At 40.6% G+C, this 19,964-nt stretch overlaps 1 protein-coding gene across 2 annotated transcripts in view; it reads right to left on the bottom strand.

The window, feature by feature from the left end:
• Positions 1-6,316: 6,316 nt before the first annotated feature.
• The window catches only part of Arhgap6 (Rho GTPase activating protein 6), a 457,476-nt gene continuing 443,828 nt past the window's right edge, over positions 6,317-19,964 (bottom strand). For both annotated transcript variants that reach the window (XM_027946510.2, XM_071606523.1), the window contains exons 11-13: positions 10,531-10,805; positions 8,804-8,884; positions 6,317-8,326 (exon numbers count right to left, since the gene is read on the bottom strand). In XM_027946510.2, the coding sequence (XP_027802311.2) occupies positions 7,680-8,326; positions 8,804-8,884; positions 10,531-10,805 (1,003 nt within the window). In that variant the 3' untranslated portion in view covers positions 6,317-7,679. The remainder of the gene's footprint in view (positions 8,327-8,803; positions 8,885-10,530; positions 10,806-19,964) is intronic.

Below are 19,964 nucleotides of genomic sequence, written 5' to 3' on the forward strand. Positions count from 1 at the left end.
GGCAACATAATACCAGTATTCATATGGTATTCACCTGTGAGCATGTCTGTCTCTGGTACCCCAATTTTCCCTTTTATTAGGACACCAGTTATGTTAGATTAGGGTCCCCCTTCAATCCCCTCACCTTAACCCCTATTTCCAAATAAGGTCACATTCACAGGTATTGGGGGTTAGAACTTCAACAGTTTTTTAGTCAGAGAGTGTTGAGGGGGGGAAATGAACACAATTCATACTCACATTAGCAGAATGGCTTTGAAAAAATTCATCCAGGTCCAGCTCATCCTCTGGCGTCTGAGCCCCATCACTGCTGAATTGGTCATCTCCTTTGAGTAGATGAAGGAACAGTTTTGCCCCCACCCCTAGAGGACATTTGTTTCACTCATTAACCCAAAATTGATCCCGAGTGAGGGCTTGCAGCCTGATGCACATAGAGGCCAACAACTGTTGTACCAGATATTTGCAAAAAGAAAAGTTTTTGTTGAAGACCAACTGACAAGGAGGCCAGAGGCACCTTCAAATCTGTCTCCTTGATCAGTTCTTAGCAAGGGAATGAAAGCACTCTGTAAAAGGGAAAGAGATTGATTGGCTGGAACTGGGTCCTGACAGAATAGTCTACACCTGCTTTACCAGCTTAGGTGGAACTTGTGGATCATCCTGCCACTTTTGACAGCACCCCTTGCTTTCTAATATAGGTCAGCATCCCCCTACCATTTTCTTGTGCCTCCAGTTCTGCTCAGGAGAGACGTGTGTTCCTCAAAACTCTCAAGGTCATTTTAGGTCAGTTCCTAGAGTTTGCACCTAACTTTGGTCCTGGAAACCAGCTTGCACAGTTTTAGAAGCAGGGAAGTTGTTGTTTTATGGCTCAGTTTAAATATTACATTTGGTCTTGGAACTAGGCAAGTATCTTAATCTGTTCAGGCTGATATAACAAAACACCATAAACTGGGGACCTTAAACAGACAATTATTTCCCATAGTTCTGGAGGCTGGAAGTACAAGATCAAGGTGTGGCAGACTTTGTGACAAGGACCCTCTGCCTCAGATGGCACTTCTCCCCATGTCCTCACATGGTAGAAGGAGCCAAGGAGCTTTCTGGGGTCTCTGACACTAACCCTACTCCTCTATCCTAATCTAATGACCTCCCCCAAAGTCCCCACCTCCAAATACCATCACCTTGAGGTTATAAATTCTGAGGGGACACAAACTTTCAGACCATCAGAGCAGGGAGCCACACATTTAAATTTAACACTGGAGAAATTGTAACAAGAAATGTGAATAAAAATTGGATGGCAGAGATAGAAACACAGAAGAGAAGAAGAGTATGGGAGGAGAAGAATGGAGTGGGTTTTGCTTATCAGAAACATTGTCCACCCTTTGTCCTCCATTGGGATGGAGCAAGGTGTTTTTTACTTTATTTTGGAATTATATTCAGATGGGAAGGAGCTCTGTGGAGGGGTCAGGCTTCTGTTCTCCCACTCTCACCTTGCCACTGGCTTGTGAAACCACCTCAGGGCATGACTCTTTCACCTCCTTGCCCCCTGGGTTGCTGGCCTAGACTACAAAGGAATTCCTGTTCTGAAATTGCTTACTTCTTATCCAGCAAGGAATGTGACCAGGGCTGGCTGCATTGTTTGCAGGGTCCAGTCAAAAAGGCCATGGGGAAGAGGGGGTTGGGCTTGTTGAAAAACTTAAAATTTCACCAAGGCATTGCCAGAACATTCAAATAAGCAACTGCAAAGGTCACTTGCCAGAAAGCCAGCCCTAACGTGTTTTCTTCACTTCCCAAAGCTCTTTCTCCTGTAGAGATGTTTCTTGCAGAATGCAGGAAGCATTTGGTGCTGTCGTGGGTATTTCTCTGACTTTTTACCTTAGGACAGATGGATGGATGGGTGATTGGTCTCAACTATTAATTCATTTGTTCAACAATGTATGGATTCCTATCAGGTAATGGTTGCTGGGACACTTGCTGGATTCATGGGACTTGGAAGCATCTGCTGCCATTCTCACAGTATGATTCCAAGAGTGACAGTTTTTTCTTATCTGAGACATAGTTAAAGGCAGATCTAGAAGGCTCGTATCTGTTTTTCTAGCCTTGGGCTCCAGCATTGGGCATAGTGGGTAGTAGGCCCCTGGTAAATATTGATTGACTATTAGATCAACCAATCAGTTGATCAAATGAAGTCATCACATGGCTGTTATAGCTGTTGGAAGCAAAAGAAAATCTGAAGGCAATGCTAGATTGTAATTTATGCAAGACAATAATAAATATGTAAATGGGATATAATTTTTAATTATAATTCAACCCATTCTCCCCCATGGAACAAAATCTTTATACATCAAACCCTCTTTGGACCTTTATTTATTTTAGCTTCCATTGTTCTTGCTTCAGTGGGAAATACTCAGGGCTCCTGAAGATCATCCCAGAGGCAGGAGCCCTCTCCTGGGGACCATCCAGCTGAGCTCAATTCTTTAAGAGAGAAGCCAGGCCAAGGGCTTCCATAAATAACCATAGAGCTTTGTTCCCTGACTTCTAATCCAAACAGCAGGGGGCACAGTCAAATGGCTTGTGCCCAAATCCTAGCTCTGCTTCTTTCCAGCTATGTGGCCCTGGGCAACTCCTTTGATGTCTCTGGAATAAGCTGTGCCCTCTGGAAAATGAGGGGTTAAATGGGTTAATGTGCAAAAACTAGGCTAGAGCGGAAGTCATTCCTAATGTTAGTTAGTAGTGTCTGCATTTCATGGCAGAGGTTTTCAATTTTTGTTTCTTAAATGATCTCATGTGGGATACCGATTATGCTGCCGGTTGTTGAATATTGGTTATGTGGCTGGCTCTGCTGTAGGTATTTTCTCATGTAATCCTCAGAACAATCCTGGGAGTTTGGTATTAAAATGTCCTGGCTATGGTGAGAAAATGGAGCTAAAGTAACTAGCAGCAGAGCGGGAATCAAGTCCTGTTCTGACACTGAAGCCCATGCCTTGAAACTTCACTTTTTTTTTAATCACTAAGTATTTGTCAAGCACTATCCAGGGAGCACAGAATCATACGTTTGTCACCATTTATACTGTTAAAGTTTTGGCCTTCAGAATGAAATGATAACAGATCATAAGCCACCTACCTTCTCCATTCCATGCAGCATGGAGCTGGGGCGATGTGTTTTTGTAAGGAAGTACTTACTGTTTGATAGTTATCTCTGTTCTCCTCTTCAGACTACCTCCTTTACTCAAAACCCTTTTATTTATAAAATATGTGGCTACTTCTGCATTTGCTGGGAGGTGGATGGTCTTGTACTTTTTCTCCACTGTATGGTAAGTTGTTTGATCATATTTATAAGCCTATATTCTGCAAACATTTATTAAATGCCAAGTAGGTATCAGGTCTCTGCCCAGCCCAGAGGGTACTAATTAAATAATGGACACAGTCCCCAGTTTCAGGAACAGAGTGAGAAAAACCTCTAGAAAAAAAACATAAGGTGGCAATGATAATACACAGAAATCCTTATTAACATGGCCAAATCATGTCCAAAAGATCAGAATATGCTGTAATTCATTGTGTTTGTGGAAAGGGAAGAATCAAGCTAGTTCTACAAGAAATACAGCGTTGAATAAGAAAAGCAGGAAGAACATTTGAGGCCTTTGGAATGGAAATACAAAACTGTTTCTTGTACAAGGAAATGGGGAGTTTCTGTCCATGGCCAGAGTATAGGGGTGTCATAACAGGGAGAAATGAAAGGTGAACGTGGATAAGACCAGAGTGTGGAGTGTTTTCATTACAGCATATGGACGTTGTCCTGTAGACCAGAGGAGGAGGTGGGCCTCCACTGATTTTTAACCAACAGATACCTCTGACAAGATGTGCATTTCAGAACTATAAATGATAGTCTGGAGGAGTGCGGGAAGGTTAGAAATGCCAGGCTGCTAGAATAACCAAAGAGGGAGGGGATAATGGGGATGGACAAAGAGGAGACATGTGTCAGAGGGACAAGAAGACTAGGATCCCAGGTGAGGCTTGGATGATAAAAAGGAAGAAGTACCCTAGGCAAAGAGAGGAATGGTGGCCGGTGAGAACATGGCTAAATGTCTCAGTGGAGGCACACATTTGGTCTATCATAAGACTATTATATTACATATATTATATTATAAGACTATTATAAGACTATTGAGGTACCATGGGATAGTCAGTGAAAATGCCAAGCAGGTCATTGAAGACCAGGTGAGATATCAATGCTAGAGATTAGGGTTGCCAGATTTAGCAAATCAATACTCAGTTCAACTTGAATGTCAGGTAAATAAAGAATCTCTTTTTAATATAAACATATCCCATGGAATATTTCAGATAATGAGTCATTTTTGAGTATAAATATGTCCCATATTTTGCATGGGAACTGTTGTTTATCTAGCATTCAAATTGAACTGGGTGCCCTTTATCTTATATTTGGTGACCCCACTTGAGAGGTACCAAGTTCAAGTGCCCTGTACCCACAGCCACAAGTTCCTACCCTGCCAATTAATAACAGAACCCGTGCCTGGGATATGGGGCTTTTAAGACTAAACCTGGGATGTTCTCAGAGGAATTGGGATGAATTTGTCTCCCTGGGCTGAAAAGATGTAGTCTGAATGGTCAGAGGTCCGTACCCTAGAGACCACTGTAATTCAATATCTCCAAGCTACCACTGTCACCTTGACTGTGCCCAAGAATTCCAACCTTTATTGAAACTGTCCTCTGGTTTGTATTTTTTCCTCTTGAAGAACATTTGCTGCTGATTTAGTCTTGTTTAAAATTCCATTCAGTTAAGATGTTCTGTTTTAATCTCTGTGTGACTCTTCTTCAGTCATTTCCTTTCTCCTCAGTTCAGTAGAATCTACCTCCTGGAGTTTGCTTATCAGCCCAATGTACACCACAGGCCTGGACTTTGTTCTGACATCTCTTTATATTTAATCCCAATGCTGTTTCTCTGCCAAGCAGATGTGTATTAAAATGTGCATAAGAAAAGAAGCAAGCTGGGCTTAGTTAGAAATTTCCTCAATTTGCACGCACTCCATTGGTATAAGAGCATTTTTTTTCTAGAAAACCCCACAACAAACATATGTTAATAGCTACTTAGAGGGATCAAGACAAATGTGTATTTAGCCATTTCTGCCATCACCATTCTGGCCTCTTTGTCAGAGACACAGAAACAATGATTGAGTATTCATGGGCATGGAGCATACTGCAACTTTTTTCTTGCTTGTAGGATACCTTTTCTCATAAAGAAGGAGTGACTTGAACAGTCAACTTTGTCCAAGTAGTTTTTTTTTTTTTCATATGGTATTATTAGGAATAACCTGGGTTTCCTACTTAGGTCTTTAGGTCTCATATATGTATTTTAAAACAGCTTATTTTCGATGTGATAAAGGCTTCTAAGAGCCAAGTTTTCACTTACTAAGCTAAAGAAAGATACAATCACAGGGCTGAAATGCACAGAGAAAGGGAAAGTGAATATTGAGATACCCATAAAAGATTTTCTGAGCTCTATTTTCTGGACTGCCTATTTTAGATAAGATTATTAACAGATGTACCTTTCACTACCTTTTCCCCCTACAGGCATTAACCTCAGGGCCATTTGATGAGAAAGTTGTTTTAAAAAATGGGACTAAAACAGCAACCGTGTGATGGGAAGTGGGGGGTCCCATATATCAGGCAGTCCTGTCCAGGAATGAGGGAACGAATTGGTCAGAACATGGTCAAGTTCAAAGCAAGAAAACACAGGAGTAGGATGCAAGTAGGTGGCACAGAAAAGCCATCTGAGATCCACATTCAACTAGCATTTGCTCTGGGTCTTGTTTACATTTGGCTGAGTATGGGCAGCTGGGAAGAGTCAAGATGCATAGGCAAATTCTTGCAGAGTCTGAGCCAGTGGCAGAAGTACTATCCCAATGGCATAACCTGAAGATAACTCAACCAGTCCCCAAATGTGAAACATGACATGCCATTTCTAGAATTTATTACTTCAGCTCTGAAGCAAATTAGGCATCTAAAACTTAAAGAGAAGATGCGAATTACAAGGTTTGTGTTGGATGACATCTGCCCAGAAGGTGGGAAACCTGGGTTTTAGTCATGTAGAAAACCACTTTCTTGCTGATAATTAAGGTAACCAGTCTTTACTTTCAACAGCTAATTACATATATTTAATGCTTTGGTGTCACCCAGTTGATGTCCCCAAGCCATCTGATATTTTTAAACTATCTTTTTATCTATCTTTGGATATGTATAGAATTGGTATTCTTTATTACACTTGAACTTGTGGATCATGAAGCCTACTTCTGTAATGGGTGTGAGTTGATTAATTAGGTTAAAGGCAGGGAACAAAGCTTTTGCTTAACTTTTATTCATCATGGCACAAGATAGAACTTTAAGAAACACCACTGAAAATTTTATCACCAACATGAAAATTAAGAGTAGCACGTTTTATAAAAAAAAAAAAAAAAAAAAAAAAAAATTCTATAATACACTTTCCCTTCTGAAGTGAAAAAAAAAAAAAAATCTGAAAATACTGAAGCAAATTGCCACCTGCTGGTCAAAAGTGGTTTTGCAGTTGAAAAACCGAACAACTGTAGTACTGCAGAACATTTTACATCACACACAAAATTATAGAAGAAAACGTTTCCTCAGCCTTTGGCACAATTAAGTACAAAGCTGTAGTTTTGTTCCTCCCCAAATATGATTAACTTTACAAGGAATTGCATGTAATTTGGTTAATACTGATTATGGGGCAAAGGGAAAAACCACATTCTGTAATTTGAATGTTCTATTTTGATTCTTAAACACTTAATAGTTGGATTCCAGTTTGTCGTTTTGAAAAATACATAAAATTATACATTATAAATATATATTATATATGGTCTATATAAAATTGAATTTGACCTAAAATGGGACGGACAACTTCTTAATCACTCCTTGTTAGGCACGGCCTTTCTCTCATTTGATTAACTGAATCCTTTCTGGACAGGTTCTAAAAATATATTTCATAATGTATCAAATTTAACACTTTCCTTAAAACTTATTCAATATGAAAAAGCATTCAGTGACTATAATTTTTGTACCTCACTACTATATAAAAATATGGCTTCTCATATTCTGTTTTGTTTTGTTAGTGTTTTCTTAGGCTTTGAAAGAAGGGCTGTCCCCAGTTAAAAGGTATGGCAAAAGCACAGAAACCCGCTTGTGCATGTTCTAGAACACTCTATAGAATCTCAACGCTTAATATATCTCATGGTGTAATATAAGTGAAGTGACTTAAAATTGTTCCTTCTGTTTTCTCTCTGTGAATATATCATATTGATTATCATACATAGATTCGTTACAGAATATACAATGGTCAAAACTGAAGACACATAAATACAATTATTAAGCAATACCGAAGCAAGAGTTTGATCGGATACAGAGCCAACGTGGGCAGTTTGTCGATTGGATATTGGCAACTGTTTTGGTTTTTCCTAAGGCTGGCTATGCAATAGAATCGTTAAGATCAATGGCGAGGGTCTGAGTGCTCTACATCTGTCAGTGGACTGAGTTTCTCTTGTGTTGCTTTTTAAAGTGTGAAAGAAGGAAAGGAAGTGTGTGTCAATTGTCCAGCACGACTTTCCTGGTGCGGGCTGGAGAGGGCATTCGGGCGGGCGGGCGGGCGGCTCGGCGGTCTGGGCTCATACCAGCGTTTCCGGGAGGGCGTCGGGGTTGTCGGCGGACAGGAGCTCCCAGATCTGCCACCGCTCTCGCTGCCAGTCGAGCCAGCTGGCTTCCCCCAAGTTTTGAGCGTCCTGCTGGCCGGCGCTAGCCTGGAGGGAGTAGGCGCTGCTGCGCTTGCTGTGCGCGGCGCGGGACTGGGGCTGGGCGGCCCGGCCTCCCTCGGGCGAGGCCGTTCCGGAGCCCGCCTCGGGCCTCTGGCGCCTCCACAAGGGCGGCTCCGCGGGCTGCGGGGCGGGCGCGGCGGGCTGGCCGGGCCCGGGGTACGGAGGCGGGGGCCTCCGGTCTTCCCTGCCGCTCTCCCGCGGTCTCTGCGGCCAGGCCCCGTCGGGCTCAGCAGCTTCGGTCGCTTCGGCCGCGCTCAAGTAGGGCTCGGACCTGGCCGCCGGCCGCCTGGCCGCCCCGCCGCCGCCCTGGATGTGCGGAGTGCTGCAGACGCGCGGCACCGCAGCGGGCGCGGGCTGAGTCCTCCGCGGGATCTGAGGGCCTCCGTCCAGCTCCGAGGGGCTCCCCTGCCACCGAGGCCAGTTCGCGGACAGGTTCCCTTGGGACAGGGAACAGGGCCCCGGTCGGAGGGAGCTGCTTTCAAAAATGTCACCATAGGAACCTGGGAGCAGAGAGAAAGGCCAGAACTGGAATTAGCTTGTAGCATTCCTCTGGGGATTAGAGTCCTCGCACTGGCTTCCCCGTGCCAACTTGTACCACCAAAAAAAAAAAAAAAAAAAAAAACACAGCACGCTCTCAGCTGCCGCCACCTAAAAACACCTGCTAGCAAAAGAAATGACAAATGCTTTCTGATCATCGGCACAATTCATGTGGCCGCTCAAAACTTATGCCTAGACTCTTGACACGTTAGCTGAGCTGCAAAACCAGATTAAACAGCCTTGTCACCAATTTATGTCTCTGAAAAGGAACATGAAATGGCATATTTGGGTGGAAAACCTACAGGTAATGTTATCCTTTCCCCCTCTCTTCAGTATTTTCCCAGTAATATTTAACAACCATGTAAGACGATAACAAGGCAAAAATGAAACAAAGTTAATTTTAAAAGTAATTGCAATGAATTTTAAGAATAACACTCCACCTGTCATTCCTGGGTCTTTGGATCCACTTTTTAATGTTGAATGCCAAGTTCCCCAGATATTGAAAGGCTCCTCTGACATATCTAAGACAGAAAGCACAAAAAGGTGTGTGACACAAAACGAAATTTTAAAGACAAAAGTCAATACATATTTTATAACATCTTTTCTGTGCAAAGCAAAGTATTCAAGATTGTGCCAGATGCAAAACAGGATACAATTCATCTTTGCTTTTCAGGGGCCTTATAAGGACTTCTTATATCTTGGTTGTAGTAGACAGAATACCCCCCCCTCCCCGAAAAGTCTCTGCATCATAATCCTCAGAACCTCTAAAGCCATTATCTTATATTCAAAAAGGACTTTGCAAATGCAATCGAATTATATGATTCTTGTGATGAGGTGATATTCCCGTATGACCCAGGAGGGCCCCATAAGACAGAAGCTGCTCTCTTGCTGGCTTTAAAGGTGGAGAAAGAAGCCATGAGACAAGGGATACAGAAGCTTCTTGAAGCTGAAAAATGCAAGGAAACAGATTATTCCCCAGAGCCTCCAATAAGGAAGGCAGCCCTGTGGACTCATTTTAGACTTCTGACCTCCCAAACCATAAGATAGCAAATTTGTGTGCTGCTTTAATCCACTGAAATTGTGATAGTTTGTGACAACAGCAGTAGGAAAAGCTCATACAAGGGGGTGATGGCAAGATGCTTATGGGCTCTAACCATATTAATCAGAGATTGAGGACCAGCAGTAACTGTTTCTGGACTACCCTCTGGAATACTCAGCTATTGGCACCCACAGACTCATTCCTGCACCTATTCCTTCAGGAAACCCCCGGAGTCTGTGCATAAATAGCTTTGGAGTTAAGTGCTACATTAGAATTTTCTAGCCATCTCATTTCCTCCACTCTACAATGGGATCATAATTATGATTTATAGAAGCAAATCTCTAGTGCCTCCAGGTTCAGCAGTTCACATACATTATCTCATTTCATCCCTAGGAGATAAATGGGAGATCATTTGACAGAAGAGACACCCAGTGTGAGGAAAGGTGAGAAAAACACAAGTTACATAGCATGCATTATCCAGTGCTTATGATACACTAAGAGCTGCATTCAGAACTTGCCATGAATTAGCTAATAAACCCAAGGAATTTGACACCATTATCATTTCTGAATTTTCATAGCAGGTAGACATGGGTTTCAGCAAAGCTCAATCATTTGTTTGGTATCTTGCAAGTTGAAAGTGGCAGAGCAGAGTCTTACTTCAAATATAGTGCTCTTGTCATTGGACTCTGACACTGTTTGGTTCCAGCATGCTGCCTAGTTATGTAGTAGGTTCAACTTGTTATCTTTATGAAACCAATAGTAGTAAGTGGGTGACATCTTAGGCTATCAAATATGCAACGAAAACCTACCCACCAGGATAAATAAAGTTTTCTGGATGTTGGGGGTAGGGGGGTCAACTGGAAATATAAGTGGCTCTTCCTGGCATGTGCTCACTTCCCACATATTTGAAAATCAGAGTGTGGGCTGCAAGGACTCTCCAAGACAACGCCTGCACTCACCACCCTTTCTTCCTGAGTAGGTGTTCAGCAGGTACTCAGTAAATGCTCACTAAATTACAGAAACAGTAAACAAGGGACAGTGGAAGAGGAGGTTCAAAGTGTCTTATATCATGCCATATGCACAAATAGAGTCACTTGATTTGGCCTGTATCATCTAGACTCCCCTTACCTTTTCCAAGCCTTGGTCCAGGAGAACTTTCTCTTGACTTTGACTTTGACGCTGGCAAGTGGCCCACCAACATATATTGTTCTGGCACTTTGTAAAGCTTCTCCGAGCCGCCCGGGCCCCTGTCCTCTTGCATAGCCAGCAGGGAGCGCTCGGACAGCACTGGGGAGTTGTTGTCATAAGGGGAGATGTCTCCACTGGAGGCCTTGTTGGAGTCTGTAGATGAATGCCTCCCTCCCATAGAAAAGGAAACTTCCGATTGCAGAATGTCAGGGCTTCTGGTACAACGAGACAGTTACAGGTACATGAGTGTGTTAATAATTTGTGACCACATTTAAACAATACAACCGTTACATAAATGACAGGAGGAGAACGCATGGACACAGGGGCCTTTTGAGCAATGTTCCAACATGTCTGCATTAATAAAATGAAAGCGTTTCCACATAATGGCCGGAAGATGGCGGCAAAACACAACAAATGTAACAAGAAACGGCAGCCCCCGAGAAGGAGGGGGGGAGGATGAAACAGACACAGATCCCTGCACGGTGTTCGCCAATGTACGGCCAGCAGAGGGCAGTAAAACCTAACAAATGTAACAAAACTTCAGCCGAGCATAGGAAGGAGATGAAAAGATGGATCCCTGTAATCGCCAATGTGTGGCCCGCAGAGGGCAGAAAAATCGAAGTTGTAACGGGAAATGCCAGCTGCCAGGGGAAGGATGGAAAATAAACAGAAGCACATCTCTGTATTCGCCAACAAATATGCCTGAGGTGCCTCGTGGATTAAATCCTGGTTTCATTTAAAAATTAAACTCTGATGGTCACTTTCTATTAAGTAAGGAAAAACTGGCAGCTGCCACTTTTACCTTCTTCAATATCCTGTATTAAAAATCATTTGAATGAAACTTGGGGAAATTTTCTTCTCGAAATACTTAAATTCATCCTTCCTGTGATGAAGATGATGATGCTACTGGTGGGAATAAGTATTTCATATAGAAAGAGTTGGCCAGAAAGATAAATATATGACCACCATTAAGAATCCACTGTATTTTAATACATATTTAAAATGATTCTGCAAAGGACTAGTGATTTTATACATTGATCTGACACACTAGTTACCAAACCATATATACACGTATGAATGTGTTCTCACAGCCACGGAAGTGGTGAATATGTAAGTGGAACAGGAAAATGAGAACTTCAGGAACATGGAAAGACTGGTGAAGTCTTACCTGGAACATCTTTACTTTCTACCTTCCTCAAAACAGTGGCCCTGACAAAATCTTAAAGGGAAATGATCACAGGTTGATTAAAGTTTCAGAATCTGCTTCTGCACCCCCACCCTCACTTTGCTTCCTTTTTCCAGTCTTTGCTTTCCTTTAGTTGAAATTTTCAAAACAAATCTTTGTGGTTTTAAAGAAGGTAAACATACGCCTGAGCAATCCCTTCCTAACCAAATGGTTTTGTGCATGCAAAATGGAAGCAGTGCCCTCATGGGGACCAAGAAGCTAGCTTCATTTCAGGTTTCCACCAAGGGTTAGTACCCAGGGAGAAACCATCCCAGCATTCCTGATGTGCCATGCCAGCTGCCTGTCACTGAGGTGGTTAGGGTTTGAGCAGTTTTGCTAAGGACATTTTCTACCCACATGGAATAAATAAGTCCTTTCCTTGCTTCCTCTTTGAACTGATATCAGACAATCTTATGGGCAGGAGCCAGAGGACAGCCATGAGGATGATTTTCCAGACCTTCAGGCCTCCAATGAATTTGAAGAAAAAAAAATCAAAGGAACTTAACTATTTCTGCTGGAAAGTAGGGGGAACACTATTTAACCACCATAGCTAATTAAAGGGAAAAATCTCTTTAATTCTAGCCAAAGGAACACAAACTAAAACTAATTGGACACTTGTCTGTTGTCATGGGGTATGGCTCTGACTGAGGAAAGGTTATTATGAAAATTAGAAAAATCTAATAAGTTGAACTAACACAGAACCCAGTTCAAAATCAGGGTTCAATGTTCTGAACAGGGCTATAAATCATATTATTGGGCTACTTCCATTGACATATTCCCAGTCATTAATGGAAATATCTTTTGTCTACTTAGTAAGAATAAGTCATGATTTTATATCAATAATAGTAGCTACGTAAAGCCTTATTTTATGAGATGTTTTAAAGAGAGTTAAGTCGATTCATGAGCCCAAACCAAAACAACTATCAGGGCTATAGATGTTTTGTTTTGTTTTTGCCTCCTCATATTGGGAGAAAAGTTTTTAAAAGATTGTATTTTAGCTCACAGAGACCACAATAATTCTATCTCATGTCTTTCTCATCTGTCTTACTCAATATATAGAAGATAATATGTTCCACAAAATGTTATAAATTGCAGATGGAACTAGGGGTTATGTATAGAAAGAAAGATGCCTCATGAAACAAATTTCTCTTAAGTCTTGGTACTAGGGACATTTGGGTTTCTACTGAGTGAGTAGGTTATTTTTATATTATGGAAGCATGAGTCATATAATAAGTAATGTATTTCTGTTTGAAATGAATACTAAAAGCTCAGAGGAAATGGAGCTCCATTTGAGTTGATGTATCAAAGCTTGGGGAGTGCCTTTTTGTCTCTTGCATTGCAGCTTCTTTTTATCACTTTTTCTATTGTTTTCCTTCCCCCATTCCCTCAAGTTACCTACTATGACCTTGCTGCACTTTATATGCTTTTTAAAGCTGTCTCTGAAAATTGTTTTTGGACTAATGTACACACAGGGAAATCATACCTACATTAGTTGTTGTGGGGAGGGAACAGAAAAAGCAGTATGCCTCATAAGAGCATTTAGTTTGGTGAAAGTAAAACAACAATGACAATAGCAATAATAAAATTAACCAAAATTCCTATACCAATTTTCCTCCATTTTCATAACTCTTATTGGATCTAATTAAGTAGAGAGGAAAAGGCAAGAGGAAGAGGGCCACTGTCTGTTTCCTCTTTTCTTTGGGTTGGCTTTGCAAAATCTCATTTACCGTTTGTGAAATAAGAAAGTGTGCTCCCTATAGCAGTAGCATCTGCTTCACTCGGGAACTTGTTGGAAATATAAATTTTCAAGCTCTATTCTGGACAGGAGCAGCTACATCATTTGTGGAGGCCAGTGCAAAATGAGCATGTGGGGTACCATGCTAAAATTTTTTTTTTTTAAATCAAGGAATTTCAAGATGGTAATAACAGATCATGTGAGTTTCTTCTGAGTGTAGGGAAGCCAGCTCTGCCTATTAAAAGGGGACTTCTGGGGTGGGGCCAGCAGAAGCCCAATAGATGATTCTGATGCATGAAGATGTTTGGGAACCTCTAATAATCAAACCTTTTCCCCCTCTCTCAATCTATAAGTGTGACAGTGGGCCAAGGGTCTGTTGAGAGCTGAAGCAGGAAGAAAACCACAAATGGTGGCCCAAACTGTAGCACTGGTTAGACTGGGAGTGAATATGATGGTCCTCATCTTGGGGTGACTGGTACTCCAGAAGGGGGAAAGAGAGCAGGTGTGCCTATCCCAGCTGAACTCTTGGACTTCCTCTATCCTGCCATAAGCAGGATTCAGACAACAAAATGTAGTCTGGTTGCAGATCAGAACATGTTGAGGTGAGGGAGGCAGGAGAGGCCCACCTGACATAAGTCTCATCAGTCAAGCCACTAAAGTGAGAACAGGTGGGGCTCCAATCAGGGGAGAAATTGAGGGAGTTGCCTGGGGATGATTCCTAGAGATAGAGGTGGATGAGTTGTTCAATAGTAGACATGGGTCTTGAACCTCCTCAGAATGACTTGGGTCACAGTCAGGGACAGGCAGAGAGGGCCATCCTGTGAGCAATGATGCCTTCTTTTGCAGCCAGGCCTTCCCAATTTATCTCAGCCATGGGAGGGAATACAGTATGAGTGCCTGGCAATCAGAATTAGAAATATACTCATGTGAAATAACCTGTTGGTCTATGGTACAAGTTTGTACAGAGTCCATCATGTTTCAGGTATTGGACTGAACTACTATTAACAGCTCTCTTTGTTCATTATCTCAGTCTGTATATTAGTAAAATAATAAGGAAGTTGACAAAAACATTTCTTTCTAGCAACAGAGGCATTAGGGGTTGGGACCCTTCTAATGTTTATTTGCTAAATAGCATTCAACAATATTGCAAATCAGTAAGATGCTCTATTTTATGCTTAAAGTTAATGGCCTTTTAAAATATTTTCCTATCATTTTATTTTCTCAGCATAGGTCAAAAATTGGCAGTGAAATTGCCTAGGAACCCTGTCAAAGAATTGTCAAATAAAACAAACAAGCAAAACAAAACAAAAATGATCCCTTTGGTTATCTCTGAAAGAATGAGACAAGAAGCAACAGTGATCCTCTCTTGCATTTACCTCTGGAAAAAATCCAGCTCTAAGAAGACAGTTTTGAGTTCAGGATCCTAAGTGAAGGCATTAAAATATTCATTTACTTATTTACAGAAAATATTTACCCAGATCAGTGATTCACTAGATGAAGAGTTATCTAAAGCATGTAGTAGCCTCTCTTTCTATGTCTTGGAATTTACTAGAATGCTGGGCAGAAGAGTTGCCAGTTGACATGAGTTTTGGCTTATAAGTACCTAGTGACTTATCTTTCCAGTCTCAGGGCACAATAGATTGTGGTAGAGACTGTTGGATGGATGGGTTTCTAGTCAACCTAGGTTTTCCTCCATGCATGGAGGGTTTTCCCATTAGATCCCCAAACCCCAGGACCATCCATAGCATGCATGGCCAATCTCAGCTAACCAAACAAGCATGGGATGGGCATGGAGAGCGAATCATGTTCTCACCCTCAGCTGGTCCCTCCAGGTCAAGGGGTAAGCACGCTGGCAGGGTACTGTGAGCAGGCCTGCACTGTAGCCGGAAGCACAGAACTTGTTCTGTGGATAAATGGAAAACTCCGGTTCAATTACCGGATGTGGCCAGCCCAGCCCCTTGCTGAGCTGTCTCAGTGAGAAACACTCCTGAAGATTTCAAATATGTGTTGTCTTCATCCTTGGCTCAGTTAATCAACTGATAAACTTAAGTCTGTTGGAACTCAAAGCTCGTAATCATCATAGACACTATTAATTATACTAGGAAAGGAATCCACTGACATAGCAACTCTGGAATTATGGGCATTATGGAGGATTTTCATATTAATCATGCTCAGGTCTACAAAGCCTGCCTTATGGAGAATCCTAGGGAAAAAAAATACCCTACTCCAAAGAGGAGCTGATATGGCTCTAACCTTCCCACTGTGTGATGAAGCAAGCAGCCTGGACATTTGATGACATTTCTCTCCTCATTTTTACTTCTAATTAATTCCCTCCTAATAGCATGTATGGAGCATTTTTAACAGATGAAGATAAAACCATACTGTATCTATTCATTTTATTTACAATGTGGCCCATAAAACATCTCCAAAGTTATATTTTATAAATTTAAAAAAGAACTGTGAATCACCAGTAAAGATGTTAGAAAGAAGGGAGGATGTGATCAATTCTTCTCCACACTGGATGATTGTCTTTCCATAGAAGGCACACTTATGCATTTTGAAATTTTAAATTATGGAATCCCATAATACATGTGATCTTTTCCTAAAACTGGCTGAAAAGGCTTTCATAAATGAAGTATGTATGTGTTGGAGGGGGCTTAATGCTTCATAATTTCCAGGGAACTAGAATGAAATGACAATTGAAGCCACCAGATACTATCAGTCAATAGTATTTTTTTTTTCTGTTATGCTATAGATAAAGTAAGACTTCTCTGAAATCTGACAAATCATAGTAAAGGAACAGAGGAATACTCCATGGATTTATGGATGCATGTTTAAAGACAATCCAAAATATTAAAATGAATTGTCAACATGATATTTATCTGATAAGCTAAATGTGATATCTTTAAATTATAAGAAAGTTCAACAGTTCTGCAGAATGAAGAAGGAAGGCTTATCATTCAATTTTTCAGTCCTACAATATTATCTTTTAAGACAAGTATATCCATGGTTCTGATTCACAGGATACCAGTTTTACTATTTTTTTTTTCAATTTCAATTAAACATCGTGAAGGCAATTAACAGGATTAGACATAATGAAATTTAAATATATATACCTATAGGTTTGGTTCAATTCGTATTTACCTTCTCTTCAAATGTAGTTAAATTTGTTTTCTTTTGTTCTTATTCTTGGGGAAGATGTTCTACTTAGTTTTACTGAATGAATATTATATTTCTGAGGCATCTATGCAGTTTGATGGAATAAAAGCAAGTTTTCCTTACACATTTTTCTCAAGCCTGCATTTAAAAATTATGAGAACTGTTGTTGGAAATGGTTACCACGTCACAGATTATCTGAGCTCTGCTGAGCTCTCCTGAGCTCTGAATTATGTAGACTTTTCACATTAACCATGCTTAGTTCTGTGAAATATCCCTTATATAGAATTTCAAGGGTCTGCAGTGCTTCAGGCAAAAAGAGAACTGTGCATTCTATCTACAAAAGTCTATGTCGGGTTAATTTTTCTCCCTAGATCATTAAAAAAGTCAAAAATACTTAAAAATTAAAATTAAGTACATTTGAACTTACAACATATGGTCAGCTTAAGTACTTTATTTAAACCAAAACAGAATTTCATTATGATTTTCTTTCAATTTAACATAATTAAACATTTTTTAAGATCATCACTTGGTCAGGAGAAACTGTCAAACACATTAATGCTCTTGGCTAAAAAAAGTGAGATAGGTGAAGGCTTTCATGTGATTGATGAGTTCCTTCCATTTAAGTCAAGGGACTTGTTTTACCTTCAGGCTCTAGTATGGCTAAGCAGTGCACTGGTCTTTTTAAAAAAATGTTGATATTTTATTCATTATTGATTTGGGGGATCCCTTTGATTTGGTAAATATTGCATTACAATATAATTAGTGTTTATGACTGTTTGGAGGCACATTCTTAAATTTGTGCCTAGGCACATGCCTCCTTTGCCCCTGCCCAGTCTCAGCCCTGCTATAATACCTTTGTTCTGTAGCAAATATCCCTATTCACACTACCTTGTACTCTTTGATTAACTTTATATCCCCCCTCCCTTTTTAATTACATTCATAAATCAAAGGGGAGGAATTATTTTAAGTACATTTGAAGAAAAGAGCATATAATTCTAATAAATATGCCAGACAAGCAATTGAAAAAACTGTAAGTCTTGCATCTTTAGTAATAAAACTCTCCTCTAATCTCCTTTTGGCATCCCATTTTGAATGAAGCCAAAAATTTAAGTATACAAACATAAGAAAAAATGATGAATTCTCCTTTCACTCCCAATTCTCATGTTGCTTAAAGAAAGGGAAAAACCAAAATCAAAACAAAAACATTAAGTTCCCAAATATCACTAAATGTTTGCTCTTTCAAAACAAAAATAATAATAAATATTTTCTCGTTCTTGGTTTTACACTCTTTTGAAAATGTGTTTTTCCCCCTCCAAATTAAATTTTGTACAGTTTCCACTTGGCCTCACAGGAATCTAAAGCTTTATTTAAGTATGTGAATGGGAAGTGGGCAAAGTACAGAAACTTCAGGGGGAAAAATCAAAGGGTCTGAAGTGAATGAGGGATTTTCTTTTAGACACAATGCCACAGCTTAAAGTGGATGAGTTCTCCCTTGGGCCATATTACCTGGTAGGTTGTTATGTAATGCACACCAAGGTAGAATCTAGTGATCCCCATCCCTGCTAAGTACTTGTAAATGACCCAAAGGTTGAAGCTCAAAGCAACGTGAGCATATTGTTAATATTTTTTTAGCATTTATTATAAACCAGATACTATTTTAAGAGCATTAGAGATACTATTTTGGTGCTACTTTTTAATCTACAGTTTACAGATGAGAAAACTGAGACTCCATCAATTAATTTACTCAAGATCATACAGCTAATAGAAGTGGAGCTGGAATTTGAACTTGGGAAATCTGGCTCTAAACCTGGAGCTTTGTAACCAGTGTGTTAAACTACACAAACAAACATGTGTTATTGATGGATAAATGACATGCCAATGGAGCCAGCACCATCTGTCAGTTTGGGTGCTGTAATTAACTATCACTGTAATCAATGATTATGGTAGTCTATTGTCACTGTAACTCTTCTTCACCATTACCTCCTAACTTAAGTGCCACCCACCAGCCTACTATTTAAAAGCTTCTGCCTAGGTTCTCTATCAGGTCTCCAGACAATCAAATGGTTCACTATTCTGGGCAGGCCCTGGGTTTAGCTCCCCAAACATCTAAGTCTGATTATATCCTCCTTCATCTTCCAAGTCAACTTCAAATCCTCTTCTTTTCAGAAGCTATCCATGAAATCTTCAAGTCACACCTCTTTCTCTTCTCCAAGCTTCAAGTTGATTTATGATCTAGAACATCATTTCCCTTTTTGACCTTTTGAAGGTCAAAAATCACCCACCTCAAAATCCTCTTGTAATTGTAAATGCATAGTATCCAACTTGGTGGATCTGAGCCTGATGTTCTAAGCCTTTGCTGCTCATTAGATCCATGTGAGAAGCTTTAAGAAATCCCCATTTCAGATTGTAACCCAGAAAAAATGAATCAGCATCTCTGGGGGCAGGGGTTGTCATAGAAGTTTTTTAAGCTTCCCAGGTGATTCAAAAGGGCAGGTAAACCTGAGCCACTAATGTAACACCTATTACCTTTCACTCTGTGACATACTGCATAACATGCTTCCTATTATTTTTGTACTTGTAGGCCCTCTTCAACAAATGTCAAAGCTCTTAAAGGCAAGAAAATGCCTTGGTATTTTAAGCTTTCCCTATTCACAATGTGGATCATGGACCAGCAACATCAGTATCACTTGGGAGCTTGTTAGAAATATAGATTCAGGGGCTGAGGCTGTGGCTCAGTGGCAGAGCACTTGCCTAGCATGTGTAAGGCACTGGGTTCAATCCTTAGCACCACATACAAAAATAAATAAAGGCATGCTGCCCATCTACAACTACAAAAAATTTAAAAAAAGAAATATAGATTCAAAGACCTCTTCCCCACTTTTACTGATTCAGAAAGAACATGTTACCAAGATCTTCTGCTGCTCCATATGCAAAGTTTGGGAAGCATGGGTCTAAGGTGCTAGGAGATCACTTATAGTTTGATGGGTAGGACTTTCAGGCTTCAAAAGGCAATAACAATAAATGCTCTTTCATTAATCTATGCATTTTTACTTCATGACATCACAGTTGGCCATCTGGGCCATTCTTTGGCCTGTTCCTAGAGGAAAACAAACAAACAAAGAAAACCCAATCTCTTCTCTCTCCTGCTAAATAAGTCTTGCCAGCTGTTTTCTGTTCTCTGATAACACTTGTCCTTGACATCCACAGAGCTCCGAGGGGCTCATCTCTATATTCCTGAAGCCATGACACTCACCT

The sequence above is a fragment of the Marmota flaviventris genome, chromosome X (genome assembly GCF_047511675.1).
Source record: "Marmota flaviventris isolate mMarFla1 chromosome X, mMarFla1.hap1, whole genome shotgun sequence".
NCBI lineage: Eukaryota > Metazoa > Chordata > Mammalia > Rodentia > Sciuridae > Marmota > Marmota flaviventris.